Consider the following 14,350-nt stretch of genomic DNA (forward strand, 5'->3'; position numbering starts at 1 on the left):
TTACCTGCTTTCAGTACGACTTTGTGTGTGAATGAGAGGGAGGCAGGTGGAAAGGTGAAGATGCAAGGAGTAGAGGTCGTAAAGGTGGATGACTTCAAATATCTTGGGTCAACCATCCAGAGCAATGGACAGTGTAGAAAAGAGGTGAAGAAGAGGGTGCAGGCAGGATGGTGTGGGTGGAGACGGGTGTCAGGGCTGATGTGTGACAGAAGGATAGCAGCAAGAGTGAAAGGGAAGGTCTACAAGACAGTAGTGCGTCCTGCTGTGATGTATGGTTTGGAGACTGTGGCTCTGTCTAAAAGACAGGAGGCTGAGCTGGAGGTGGCGGAGATGAAGATGCTGAGATTTTCATAGGGAGTGACAAGGATGGACAAGATTAGAAATGAGCAGATCAGAGGGACATTGAAGGTGGAGCAGTTTGGAGATAAAGCCAGAGAAGACAGGTTGAGATGGTTTGGACATGTGTTGAGGAGGAATAGTGGATATATTGGTCAATGCTGAAGGTTGGAGATGGAGCTGCCGGGTAGAAGGAGAAGAGGTAGACCTCAGAGAAGGTTTATGGATGTAGTTAAGGTGGACATGGAGATGGTTGGTGTAAAAGTAGAGGAGGCAATGGATAGGGCAAGATGGAGGCAGATGATCCGCTGTGGCGACCCCCAAAGGGAGCAGCTGAAAGAAGAAGTACGACTTTGTTCCAGTGTCTAACAGCATGAAATCCAAAATTACAGGAGGTGCGCAAACTTACAAAAGCACCACATGGAAAAGAAACTAAACCGCAAGTACAGGGTGATTCAAAAAGATTCATCCGATTTTAAAGTGCCATATTTTTTTACAACCGTGAGGCACCAAGGAACCAATCACACACCAATTAAAAGAAGGGGTCAGAGTTTCTGACTGTCACCAGGAAAATGGCTCCCTTCGGTCTGTGAGGAGATGGAGACCCCTGAGCAGAAAGCGTTTTGTGTTCTCCACGTCAATAAGAGCGAGTCAGTCACAACGGTGCAGCGTGATTTTCGTGGGCAGTGAACCTCTAACAGCTCAGAGCGTTCGTCGCTGGTTCCACAACACTGGATGATCTCGGAAACCGCACTGAAAGAGCTGTGAGTGCAGCGACACCCGACATGCTCAATCGAGTATGGGATGAATTTGACTATGGCATTGATGTCTGTACAGCTGGAGGAGGTTCATATTGAGTACTTGTAAAATTACATAATAAACATAATGCTCAATAAGAAACAAGCATCAGGAACAAAAGTGATCTGAAACTTTCATATGCCTTTTCAAAAAATGCGACTCAGCTAACAGATTTCTGAAAAATCCACACCCAAACTTCAGGTACTGGTTATAAAAATGCCAGATTATTTAAAGTGTCAAGTCTCAAAAATCAGCATGACTCATGCATAAATTAAATGGCACCAGCAGTGGTCTTGACTCTAAGCTCACAAAACAGAGGCAGACGGACATTTAATAGGACTGTTGTTAAACACAGCCTCAAAATTGACCACAGGACATCAGCAGCACCTCTATAACCCAGCCTCAGCAACAACAACAAAAAAAACTTCTTCTGCCAAGCTGCTACATTGTCACTGGACTGCTGGACCTACTGTGGCATCATTAGTCAATTAACTGCCCTGTAAGGCTGTGTAACAGCCCAGCAACATGGCTGTTCTACAGGACCAACACTGATCACTCATAATCTTCCCATACTGCAAGATGAAATACACAATGCTAAACAAACGCAAAAGGGCTTTTATGTACACCAGGATGAAATAAGAAGCCCTCTTGGACTTCTTGAGTCAGAATTGTTCACAGTGGTGGTCATAGGAACCAGATGTCTGACAAGTTCAATGCCTCCAGAAACTCCCTTACATAATGTCATTGAAATGGTTAGGAATATACTGTCTGATACCAGAGAGGTTTTACGGTATGTTTGAGATAAGACTTTGGCATAAAACATTTTTAAATTCCATCCATGGTGGACTGGTACATGCAGGGTGTTGTAAACCAAAACAGCACCCTTTTTAAGTTTTATCATAATTTAACCCAGGTCAACATTACATATAAAAACTCAGAAGCCACATGTAGGTTTACTGGTCATTTTGCATAGCAAATAAACCATATTTGTGCTGTGTTTTTTTTTTCTTCTTGAGTCCCCTGTACCACTGTGGTTGGGATAGTGCAGTGGGTAACACCTCTGCCTTCTACTCTGTAGACTGGGGTTCAATCCCTGACTGGGTAAGCACCCTACACTATACCAATGAGAGTCCTTGGGCAAGACTCCCAACACTACCTTCGCCTACCTGTGTAAAAAAAAAAAAGAAGTGAAATTGTAAGTCGCTCTGGATAAGAGCGTCTGCCAAATGTCTCAAATGTAAATCTATACACTGTCACCAACCTTAACTTCAGGATCGTCACAGCAAACAAGTCAATTACAAATTTTCACCTATATAAAATTATCATTATCAAATAAGGGCATTAGACATGATGCTGCTAGAGCAGGGAAAACAATCACTAAAGTGTCCAGTCCAGGGAGACCAGATAGGGACACTGCTATTCAAGTGAATACCTTAAAAAAAAAACTAACTTAATACTTGTTGCGTTTTAAAGGGGAATGCCATTCATTTTTCAAAATTTCTGAATAATTCCATCACTGACATGGAAATAAAGTCATTTAGAGTGTTTTCGTGTCAGATGTTTCATTCTAGAGGACCATGTAAACTCTTGACAGTGGTGGTAAAATGAGCCAGCTGTTAAAATGTATTCATCACAAATACAGCCATTTAATTCCCCATCCAAAACCACCAGTCAACCTACATGTGTATTCTGAGCTTTCATATATAAAAGATGATATAATGTAAAAAAATCTGGGGGGGGGGGGCTATTTTGCCACACAAATCCCTGTATGTACCTCTCCACCATGAGTGTATGTTAAATGTCACAACTTTCTGTGAAGGAGCTCCACGTTTTCAGAGGACGTCTGGTTCCTATCACCGCCACTGTGAACAATTCTGACTCGTTAAGTTTCCCTAGAACGGAACATTTCAGACCAAACCACTCTGAATGACTTTGTTGACACTTTGGCCATTTAGCTGTTAAACAAATTAGAAAAGTAGGTGAACTTCGTCTTTAATCAAGTTCAACGGCTGGTTAAGTCTCTCTGCATCACTCACAGTTGAAGTTACAGACGTTGTAACTAGTAAAGTTAGTGGTAATTCCTAACAGCTAGAGCAGTTAACGCTAGCTGGAACAAACTGAAACATATAACTAAATAGCGTCAGCACACTCAGAGCTAATTGCAGATCCGAATAAACGAACTGACACGGTTTCAACAGCGGGATATTTTCTAACTCTAGCATTCAGCTGAACAACGTTACAGACCCAAGGGCCAACGGGAGAGAGGACGACTTACGCTGGCGGGAAGACAGAGAGAGGGATTTTGCAGGGTAAACGAAGTTCCTAGCTAATAAAAATGACAAAACTTGTGGAACCTGCTTCACGGTGACCAAATACACCATCTATATTTAACGCTAGACTGGCCCTGTCTGCTGAAACAGCGTTCGCCTCACTCTTGTATGTTTTGAACTCCGCACTGCACGTTGTTTTCTGTTTAGCGCTATGTGGGAATCAACGCAGCGGACAGAGAGAAAAAGTATTCTTCAAAATAAAAGTCCTCTTTATAGCAACGCAAAAAAAAACACGTAAAAGGTTAAATACACAACGCAGGGTTAAGCTATATTATTTAGTGAATACGCCGTGTTTAAAACAAATCAGTTAAGTCGTTGATTTGCGTTGTTATTTAAACATCTTTCGGTTTGCGAACTTTTGTCAGCGAAAAACTCGAGTGTTCTGTTGCCAAGCGACAAGAGCTGAGCTAACTTAAACGGAGCTCCGAGCGGTGAAACTTCGCCATTAATTAGCAAAATTGTTTAAACATTATAACCAAGTTAGAGATTACATTTTAAATGCTCGATATCTTGTCGTAATAGAGTAGAAATGTCTTTTCGTAGCGCCGCAGGCTTTTGTAGGAATGACAGAGAGATGACCGAGAGGAAAAGATTTGCTTCGGTAAGGCTCCATCATATCTAACCCAGCGTTAGCTAGAGGGTAGCTAGGTTATCATATCACATAACCTACATGTAACGTTTCAATAACAGTTGACTAGCTAACAGTTGGCTTCTTTTTCTTTGAAGTCTGTTCACTGTAAAGCCGTAACGTTATATTTAGCTAGGACATGTGCGGTGCTGTTGTGTAGTAAAACAACAGTAAGTTAAGATCAGATGCGTTTGTCATTGCACAGTGTACAATGAAATTGAGCAGCAATCCAACGGCACTTCCTACATACAAAACAATTAAACATAAGGCTAAAATATCTAAACATAAGGCTCAAATATATAAAGTGCAGATTTAAGGGGGAAAAAACAGTATCAAAAATCTTAAATATAAAGAAAAGACTATAAAACTATATATTCTAAAACAGTCAAGAGACAATAGACAGGTGAGGTAGCAGTCGTAGTTGCACATTCCTTGGACGGTTTATAGCGTAATATAATATTGCACATCTAAGAATTATTGCACATAAAGAATACAGATTATAGATTATAGACTGCGCTCTCGAGAACAAATGAATAATAAGTAGAACAGAGGGGGAGTGGAGCGCTGGAACAGGGTAAAGTGTCCTGTGAAATCAGTGGCAGTAAAGAGCAGTAGTGGAGCACTGGAACAGGGTAAAGTGTCCTGTGAAATCAGTGGCAGTAAAGAGCAGTAGTGGAGCGCTGGAACAGTGTAAAGTGTCCTATGAATCAGTGGCAGTAAAGAGCAGTAGTGGAGCGCTGGAACAGTGTAAAGTGTCCTATGAAATCAGTGGCAGTAAAGAGCAGTAGTGGAGCGCTGGAACAGTGTAAAGTGTCCTGTGAAATCAGTGGCAGTAAAGAGCAGTAGTGGAGCGCTGGAACAGTGTAAAGTGTCCTGTGAAATCAGTGGCAATAAAGAGCAGTAGTGGAGCGCTGGAACAGTGTAAAGTGTCCTATGAAATCAGTGGCAGTAAAGAGCAGTAGTGGAGCGCTGGAACAGTGTAAAGTGTCCTATGAAATCAGTGGCAGTAAAGAGCAGTAGTGGAGCGCTGGAACAGTGTAAAGTGTCCTGTGAAATCAGTGGCAGTAAAGAGCAGTAGTGGAGCACTGGAACAGTGTAAAGTGTCCTATGAATCAGTGCCAGTAAAGAGCAGTAGTGGAGCACTGGAACAGTGTAAAGTGTCCTATGAATCAGTGGCAGTAAAGAGCAGTAGTGGAGCGCTGGAACAGTGTAAAGTGTCCTATGAAATCAGTGGCAGTAAAGAGCAGTAGTGGAGCGCTGGAACAGTGTAAAGTGTCCTGTGAAATCAGTGGCAGTAAAGAGCAGTAGTGGAGCGCTGGAACAGTGTAAAGTGTCCTGTGAAATCAGTGGCAATAAAGAGCAGTAGTGGAGCGCTGGAACAGTGTAAAGTGTCCTATGAAATCAGTGGCAGTAAAGAGCAGTAGTGGAGCGCTGGAACAGTGTAAAGTGTCCTATGAAATCAGTGGCAGTAAAGAGCAGTAGTGGAGCGCTGGAACAGTGTAAAGTGTCCTGTGAAATCAGTGGCAGTAAAGAGCAGTAGTGGAGCACTGGAACAGTGTAAAGTGTCCTATGAATCAGTGCCAGTAAAGAGCAGTAGTGGAGCACTGGAACAGTGTAAAGTGTCCTATGAAATCAGTGGCAGTAAAGAGCAGTAGTGGAGCACTGGAACAGTGTAAAGTGTCCTGTGAAATCAGTGGCAGTAAAGAGCAGTAGTGGAGCGCTGGAACAGTGTAAAGTGTCCTGTGAAATCAGTGGCAGTAAAGAGCAGTAGTGGAGCGCTGGAACAGTGTAAAGTGTCCTGTGAAATCAGTGGCAGTAAAGAGCAGTAGTGGAGCGCTGGAACAGTGTAAAGTGTCCTATGAAATCAGTGGCAGTAAAGAGCAGTAGTGGAGCGCTGGAACAGTGTAAAGTGTCCTATGAATCAGTGCCAGTAAAGAACAGTAGTGGAGCGCTGGAACAGTGTAAAGTGTCCTATGAAATCAGTGGCAGTAAAGAGCAGTAGTGGAGCGCTGGAACAGTGTAAAGTGTCCTATGAAATCAGTGGCAGTAAAGAGCAGTAGTGGAGCGCTGGAACAGTGTAAAGTGTCCTATGAAATCAGTGGCAGTAAAGAGCAGTAGTGGAGCGCTGGAACAGTGTAAAGTGTCCTGTGAAATCAGTGGCAGTAAAGAGCAGTAGTGGAGCGCTGGAACAGTGTAAAGTGTCCTATGAATCAGTGCCAGTAAAGAGCAGTAGTGGAGCACTGGAACAGTGTAAAGTGTCCTGTGAAATCAGTGGCAGTAAAGAGCAGTAGTGGAGCGCTGGAACAGTGTAAAGTGTCCTGTGAAATCAGTGGCAGTAAAGAGCAGTAGTGGAGCGCTGGAACAGGGTAAAGTGTCCTGTGAAATCAGTGGCAGTAAAGAGCAGTAGTGGAGCACTGGAACAGTGTAAAGTGTCCTGTGAAATCAGTGGCAGTAAAGAGCAGTAGTGGAGCGCTGGAACAGTGTAAAGTGTCCTGTGAAATCAGTGGCAGTAAAGAGCAGTAGTGGAGCGCTGGAACAGTGTAAAGTGTCCTGTGAAATCAGTGGCAGTAAAGAGCAGTAGTGGAGCGCTGGAACAGTGTAAAGTGTCCTGTGAAATCAGTGGCAGTAAAGAGCAGTAGTGGAGCGCTGGAACAGTGTAAAGTGTCCTGTGAAATCAGTGGCAGTAAAGAGCAGTAGTGGAGCTCTGGAACAGTGTAAAGTGTCCTGTGAAATCAGTGGCAGTAAAGAGCAGTAGTGGAGCTCTGGAACAGTGTAAAGTGTCCTGTGAAATCAGTGGCAGTAAAGAGCAGTAGTGGAGCTCTGGAACAGTGTAAAGTGTCCTGTGAAATCAGTGGCAGTAAAGAGCAGTAGTGGAGCACTGGAACAGTGTAAAGTGTCCTATGAAATCAGTGTCAGTAAAGAGCAGTAGTGGAGCACTGGAACAGTGTAAAGTGTCCTATGAAATCAGTGGCAGTAAAGAGCAGTAGTGGAGCGCTGGAACAGTGTAAAGTGTCCTGTGAAATCAGTGTCAGTAAAGAGCAGTAGTGGAGCGCTGGAACAGTGTAAAGTGTCCTATGAAATCAGTGGCAGTAAAGAGCAGTAGTGGAGCTCTGGAACAGTGTAAAGTGTCCTGTGAAATCAGTGGCAGTAAAGAGCAGTAGTGGAGCGCTGGAACAGTGTAAAGTGTCCTATGAAATCAGTGGCAGTAAAGAGCAGTAGTGGAGCGCTGGAACAGTGTAAAGTGTCCTGTGAAATCAGTGGCAGTAAAGAGCAGTAGTGGAGCACTGGAACAGTGTAAAGTGTCCTATGAATCAGTGCCAGTAAAGAGCAGTAGTGGAGCACTGGAACAGTGTAAAGTGTCCTATGAATCAGTGGCAGTAAAGAGCAGTAGTGGAGCGCTGGAACAGTGTAAAGTGTCCTATGAAATCAGTGGCAGTAAAGAGCAGTAGTGGAGCGCTGGAACAGGGTAAAGTGTCCTGTGAAATCAGTGGCAGTAAAGAGCAGTAGTGGAGCGCTGGAACAGTGTAAAGTGTCCTGTGAAATCAGTGGCAATAAAGAGCAGTAGTGGAGCGCTGGAACAGTGTAAAGTGTCCTATGAAATCAGTGGCAGTAAAGAGCAGTAGTGGAGCGCTGGAACAGTGTAAAGTGTCCTATGAAATCAGTGGCAGTAAAGAGCAGTAGTGGAGCGCTGGAACAGTGTAAAGTGTCCTGTGAAATCAGTGGCAGTAAAGAGCAGTAGTGGAGCACTGGAACAGTGTAAAGTGTCCTATGAATCAGTGCCAGTAAAGAGCAGTAGTGGAGCACTGGAACAGTGTAAAGTGTCCTATGAAATCAGTGGCAGTAAAGAGCAGTAGTGGAGCACTGGAACAGTGTAAAGTGTCCTGTGAAATCAGTGGCAGTAAAGAGCAGTAGTGGAGCGCTGGAACAGTGTAAAGTGTCCTGTGAAATCAGTGGCAGTAAAGAGCAGTAGCGGAGCGCTGGAACAGTGTAAAGTGTCCTGTGAAATCAGTGGCAGTAAAGAGCAGTAGTGGAGCGCTGGAACAGTGTAAAGTGTCCTGTGAAATCAGTGGCAGTAAAGAGCAGTAGTGGAGCGCTGGAACAGTGTAAAGTGTCCTATGAAATCAGTGGCAGTAAAGAGCAGTAGTGGAGCGCTGGAACAGTGTAAAGTGTCCTATGAATCAGTGCCAGTAAAGAACAGTAGTGGAGCGCTGGAACAGTGTAAAGTGTCCTATGAAATCAGTGGCAGTAAAGAGCAGTAGTGGAGCGCTGGAACAGTGTAAAGTGTCCTATGAAATCAGTGGCAGTAAAGAGCAGTAGTGGAGCGCTGGAACAGTGTAAAGTGTCCTATGAAATCAGTGGCAGTAAAGAGCAGTAGTGGAGCGCTGGAACAGTGTAAAGTGTCCTGTGAAATCAGTGGCAGTAAAGAGCAGTAGTGGAGCGCTGGAACAGTGTAAAGTGTCCTATGAATCAGTGCCAGTAAAGAGCAGTAGTGGAGCACTGGAACAGTGTAAAGTGTCCTGTGAAATCAGTGGCAGTAAAGAGCAGTAGTGGAGCGCTGGAACAGGGTAAAGTGTCCTGTGAAATCAGTGGCAGTAAAGAGCAGTAGTGGAGCACTGGAACAGTGTAAAGTGTCCTGTGAAATCAGTGGCAGTAAAGAGCAGTAGTGGAGCGCTGGAACAGTGTAAAGTGTCCTGTGAAATCAGTGGCAGTAAAGAGCAGTAGTGGAGCGCTGGAACAGTGTAAAGTGTCCTGTGAAATCAGTGGCAGTAAAGAGCAGTAGTGGAGCGCTGGAACAGTGTAAAGTGTCCTGTGAAATCAGTGGCAGTAAAGAGCAGTAGTGGAGCGCTGGAACAGTGTAAAGTGTCCTGTGAAATCAGTGGCAGTAAAGAGCAGTAGTGGAGCTCTGGAACAGTGTAAAGTGTCCTGTGAAATCAGTGGCAGTAAAGAGCAGTAGTGGAGCTCTGGAACAGTGTAAAGTGTCCTGTGAAATCAGTGGCAGTAAAGAGCAGTAGTGGAGCTCTGGAACAGTGTAAAGTGTCCTGTGAAATCAGTGGCAGTAAAGAGCAGTAGTGGAGCACTGGAACAGTGTAAAGTGTCCTATGAAATCAGTGTCAGTAAAGAGCAGTAGTGGAGCACTGGAACAGTGTAAAGTGTCCTATGAAATCAGTGGCAGTAAAGAGCAGTAGTGGAGCGCTGGAACAGTGTAAAGTGTCCTGTGAAATCAGTGTCAGTAAAGAGCAGTAGTGGAGCGCTGGAACAGTGTAAAGTGTCCTATGAAATCAGTGGCAGTAAAGAGCAGTAGTGGAGCTCTGGAACAGTGTAAAGTGTCCTGTGAAATCAGTGGCAGTAAAGAGCAGTAGTGGAGCGCTGGAACAGTGTAAAGTGTCCTGTGAAATCAGTGGCAGTAAAGAGCAGTAGTGGAGCGCTGGAACAGGGTAAAGTGTCCTGTGAAATCAGTGGCAGTAAAGAGCAGTAGTGGAGCACTGGAACAGTGTAAAGTGTCCTGTGAAATCAGTGGCAGTAAAGAGCAGTAGTGGAGCGCTGGAACAGTGTAAAGTGTCCTGTGAAATCAGTGGCAGTAAAGAGCAGTAGTGGAGCGCTGGAACAGTGTAAAGTGTCCTGTGAAATCAGTGGCAGTAAAGAGCAGTAGTGGAGCGCTGGAACAGTGTAAAGTGTCCTGTGAAATCAGTGGCAGTAAAGAGCAGTAGTGGAGCTCTGGAACAGTGTAAAGTGTCCTGTGAAATCAGTGGCAGTAAAGAGCAGTAGTGGAGCTCTGGAACAGTGTAAAGTGTCCTGTGAAATCAGTGGCAGTAAAGAGCAGTAGTGGAGCGCTGGAACAGTGTAAAGTGTCCTGTGAAATCAGTGGCAGTAAAGAGCAGTAGTGGAGCGCTGGAACAGTGTAAAGTGTCCTATGAAATGAGTGCCAGTAAAGAGCAGTAGTGGTGTTCAGTCGGTTCTACTGAGCACAGTGTTCTGTAGAGAGTCCTTGTCAGTGTGTGTGTTTGGAAGTGTTCAGTTCCCGTACGGCTCTGGGGTAAAAGCTGTTTTTGAGTCTGTAAAAGTTAGATTAGAGTAGGTTGATGCTACGGCACTGAGAAAATATACACTTCACCGTGTGTTTTGAAAAAGTGGGTAGACAAGCATCCAAACCCATTCACAAGAAAAATACGGTCACTTCTGTTTAACAACGACTCAAGAAAAGGTGACCTACCTTTCCTAAACAACTTGGGACGATGTACAAACGTGTCAGGTAAAAAAGTGCTTACAGGGGAACTCCACCAATGTTTAAAAAATTCTTGAAAATGTAGTCCTTAAGATGTAAACTGTTATTCAGAGTGGTTTGATGTGAAGTGTTTCATTAATGACAAACGCACAGATTTCTTTACAGTGGTGGTGATAGGAACCAGGGCTCACAATGTTTACAACACACATATATAACCGGCTTTACTTACTATCCAAAATGATCAGTGACCATAGACACAATTTTTATATGTGAAGCAGATGAAGGTAAAACTATTTTGGGGATAAATGGATTAAAATGAATTGATTTAAAAGATGTTTTACACCAAAACTTTATCACATAACTACTGTAAAACAGTGTCTCAGGCATCAGGCAGTGTAACCGTCTAACCGTAAGAACTTTCTGGGAGGGAGCTTTCCGAGGCATTAAACCCTTCAGATGCCTGGTTTCTATCATCTCTACTGTGAACTGTTCTGGCTCTGCAAGTTACTCTAGAACGGAGCATTTCACGCCAAACCACTCAGTTATTTTTTTGGCATGTTAATATTTTAATAATGCAGAAATTTTGAAAAATCGGTGGAGTTCCCCTTTAAGCTCTGTTTTTTTTTTATTCTTTTGGAAAAGTGGAGTAAAATAAAATGCTATAACTCTAAAGCCAAAGGTGTGACCAGATGCTAATTGGGAGATATGCGGTCACCAGTGTAACATAATGAAATTAAACACAAAAAAGGTTTTAGATATTAAATTGCTAAAATGTTAGTTACTCTGAATTAAATGTAGATTCCTTTCCTCACGTATAGACTTGAGCAGACGTAAAAGAACCATGAATCAAAAATATTTGGGAAATTTTACTTGCGGTTGAGCACATGTAGTTAAGAGTCCTAGCATATTTACTACTAGGTCTGGGCAATACGACAGTTTTTATTGTCATCATGATGACTTCAGTGACGATATGTCACAGTATCACTTTTCTGAGCGTTTGGGAATATCATAGTGCTTAAAAAAACTCCATATTTGATAAAAAAGGAAGCATTTAGTCCTGTTTATCTGGATTTAGGGCAGGGCAGTGTGTGAAATGTTGAGTGCAAAACATTGAATTTATGGTTTTTTTATAGTATTTTATCAATGTGGCTCTATTTTTTGTCTGTTACAACTTTTCAGATGTCAAAAAAAGAAACAGTTGTGACATAAAATGCATCATAAATTAGTATGTAATGATGGTAGCAGTCAAAACAAGCGTTAAAAGCTTAACTCTGAAAAAAAGGGTCGACTCGCCCGAACAGGGACTTGAACCCTGGACCCTCAGATTAAAAGTCTGATGCTCTACCGACTGAGCTATCCGGGCTCTGACTGAGTGTCGCGGAACTACAGCATATATCCATACAGTTTCCTCGTTATGTTTGGATAAGTTGTGTGCTGTAATATTACCGCAAAACTCGAGACAAGTATTAAAATAAAAAGAACAATAAAGTTTATTTTCTATTCGTCGATTTCTTGTCCGAATTTTCCCGTTCCACCTTAAATGTTGCAGCAGTTAACGTAACAACATCCTCAGACGCCAGAACCTAACTGCTACAGCATTTAAGGTGGAACGGGAAACTTCAAAACAGAAACTGGCGAATAAGAGGCTGATTTCAGCTTCGTAGGTTGTAACTGCTGCACCATTTAAGGTGGACCGGGAAAGTTTGAACAAGAAGCCGATGAATGAAAAGCTGATTAAGGATAGTCAAGAATATCGCTAGCTAGCTCTTACTCATGCTGACGTTAACTAACTTACCCAGCTGTTTCTTGGTGCTCTTTTTTTGCAACAGGAACCGCAAAATGATAAATGAAACGGCTGAATTATGGATTTTAAACATCAAATGAAATCTGAGTTATGGCTCATAACGTTAGCATGTCAAAGCTACAGTTACAGTTTTAGACAGGTGCTGATTTTTTTTATTATCATGGCTTCGTTTTGCTTTCTTTCAGGTGTTCGATCAATGTGATGTGGAAAAGAAAGGTTACTTATCTAGAGAAGATGTTAAGGTTGCAGTTGTCATGCTGTTTGGATACAAACCCTCTAAGGTAAATCCTGCTCCAACCTCTAGGGGGCGACATCTGATAGTTTATAAAGTGGGCGTCATTCGCAACAGCGTGCTGTTGTGTGGTACAAGGCTAGGTCTTGCCTAAAATAGATATGGAAATGTAATACCAACTGTATAATTATGTAGGTCTTCACATTGCTGTTTTCTCCTTTGCAGTCAGAAACAGATATCATGATGCAGGCTGGTGCTGTACCAAACTGTCCAGGTAAGAGCAGGACATGCTTGCTCAGCTTGTCGCCTCACTTGTGCATATGAATGTGCAGAGCTGTCAGTTTAGAGATATATGAGGGTAGCCAGAGGTAAAAGGATTGATGCTTAAGTGAAATAATGGCTACAGTAAAAGGAAAAGTACTTTTAAAAAAAAAACTTCAGCTCAAAACTGCTTAAGTGGAACTGAAGTGGAAGTTCTTAGTACATCTGTCAGCGCAGGAGCTGAAGTTTATAAGGCTCTATTCTTCTCTTTTTTGTGGAGTCCAAATTAAAGCAATAAACTTTAGAAGTCAGAGATGTGGCCAAAGCAGAACAGATGCAGTCACCAACGTAACATTACATAATGAACGAAAGCACACAAAAAGAACAAGCAATTAAGTGTTGAAACTGAATAAATTCATTTTCTCACAAATACGCTTAAGCAAACAGAATCTGTTAAACTTTCACTGTAACTGAGTAAGTGTAGCTCATTTCTACCCACCTCTCAGGTAAACAGGCACATCACAAGATTCAGTCCGGAAATTATGAAAGAATCTGAAATGATTACTGAGAAGGAGGCGAGAGGACGAACACCGGTTCCAACACAGTGCTTTTTAATTTGACAAATATTCTTGAACCTGTCTCAATGCCCTGATGGCTCCAGTTGCTCCCTGTGAGGTATACGTCCATTATTTGAGCCGTCATTCCATTTTCATGCGCCATTCATCATCACGTTACGACTCATTGAGGTGACTCACCTCCAGCCGAGACAGGAGATTTGCAGCCCATGCTGATTTTGAGCCTGAGCGCGATACGCAAAATTTTCTCCTTATTTCAGCAGAGAAAACCATGTTTATACCACTCAAGCAAAATGAAAGGAAAAGGAGCTTGACTTGATTTCGTGTAATCGTTTTACACATTGCCAGAAATGAAAGAATCCCCCACAAAAGGCACAAAATAATTTTGGCGTGAAATGCATACAGGCTTTTGCAGGGCATTTGACAGACAGGAACAGTGAAGAAAAGGGGGTTGGCAAGACATTTTTAAGGGGAGACATTAAATGGTTGAAGACCTAGATTAGTAAGTAATTTGTCTCTTGTTTTACGCCACAAGCAAATTGCTTTTGTATACTGCCCTGTAGGAAAGCGTAAGATAATCTAGTTAAAGTGGCATGCTTGGTGTGATGAAATATTCCACCATTAAATCTTGCTCAGAGCAAATGGCGAATTAAATTGCCCCTCTTCTGAATTTCATGTGATTACTAAATTAGTGATGGCAGGAAGGAGTGGGTTGCTGGTAGTAATGTTGAAGGCTTGGCTAGACTGAGGAGTGGGATCCCTCTGGCAGCCTCTCAAACAGAATAGAGACCACTTAAGGCGCCTGAGCCGCACTGCAATCCTCACAATAGTGCCACCACTTGACTAGCCCACTCACCCCTTCTCCTCGCTTTTTTTCCTCATCCTTTTTCCTTATCTTATGCTCTGGCTTCCCATTTGTGTAATAAAATTAACAAAATATCACATGAAAGGAAGGGAAGTCTTAATAAGCTGCCTCTGTGCAGTGCGGTAGGGCTCGAGCTTTAACTTTAGCTTTTCATTTCTTTGCTGTGCATGCAATCGACATTCTTTACATTTATGATGGCGCTGTTTAAATGAGCAATTATCAGCGTATTTATTGGGCGGTTTGGTATTTATTATTTCATGTTACTGGTGAATTACATAACTAAATAGCTGTCAGTCAT

The 14,350-nt window shown here is 42.8% G+C and overlaps 2 protein-coding genes and 1 non-coding gene across 5 annotated transcripts in view; 1 reads left to right on the forward strand and 2 right to left on the reverse strand.

Annotated features, from left to right (window-relative positions):
* Nucleotides 1-3,612, reverse strand: part of tdp1 (tyrosyl-DNA phosphodiesterase 1) — a 53,619-nt gene extending 50,007 nt beyond the window's left edge. For both annotated transcript variants that reach the window (XM_037541717.1, XM_037541716.1), the window contains exon 1: nt 3,410-3,612. The gene's annotated coding sequence lies outside the window, so the exon portion shown is untranslated. The remainder of the gene's footprint in view (nt 1-3,409) is intronic.
* Nucleotides 3,613-3,785: 173 nt separating this feature from the next.
* Nucleotides 3,786-14,350, forward strand: part of efcab11 (EF-hand calcium binding domain 11) — a 90,879-nt gene continuing 80,314 nt past the window's right edge. Inside the window, exons 1-3 of one of the 2 annotated variants that reach the window (XM_017715075.2) lie at nt 3,786-4,065; nt 12,305-12,400; nt 12,577-12,625. In XM_017715075.2, the coding sequence (XP_017570564.2) occupies nt 3,994-4,065; nt 12,305-12,400; nt 12,577-12,625 (217 nt within the window). In that variant the 5' untranslated portion in view covers nt 3,786-3,993. The remainder of the gene's footprint in view (nt 4,066-12,304; nt 12,401-12,576; nt 12,626-14,350) is intronic. The other variant, XM_017715076.2, reaches the window with a different exon arrangement.
* trnak-uuu lies at nt 11,606-11,678 on the reverse strand. The gene has a single exon. It is a non-coding gene; the product is annotated as a tRNA-Lys (tRNA).

Source organism: Pygocentrus nattereri, chromosome 10 (assembly GCF_015220715.1).
Source record: "Pygocentrus nattereri isolate fPygNat1 chromosome 10, fPygNat1.pri, whole genome shotgun sequence".
Taxonomy (NCBI): Eukaryota; Metazoa; Chordata; class Actinopteri; order Characiformes; family Serrasalmidae; genus Pygocentrus; species Pygocentrus nattereri.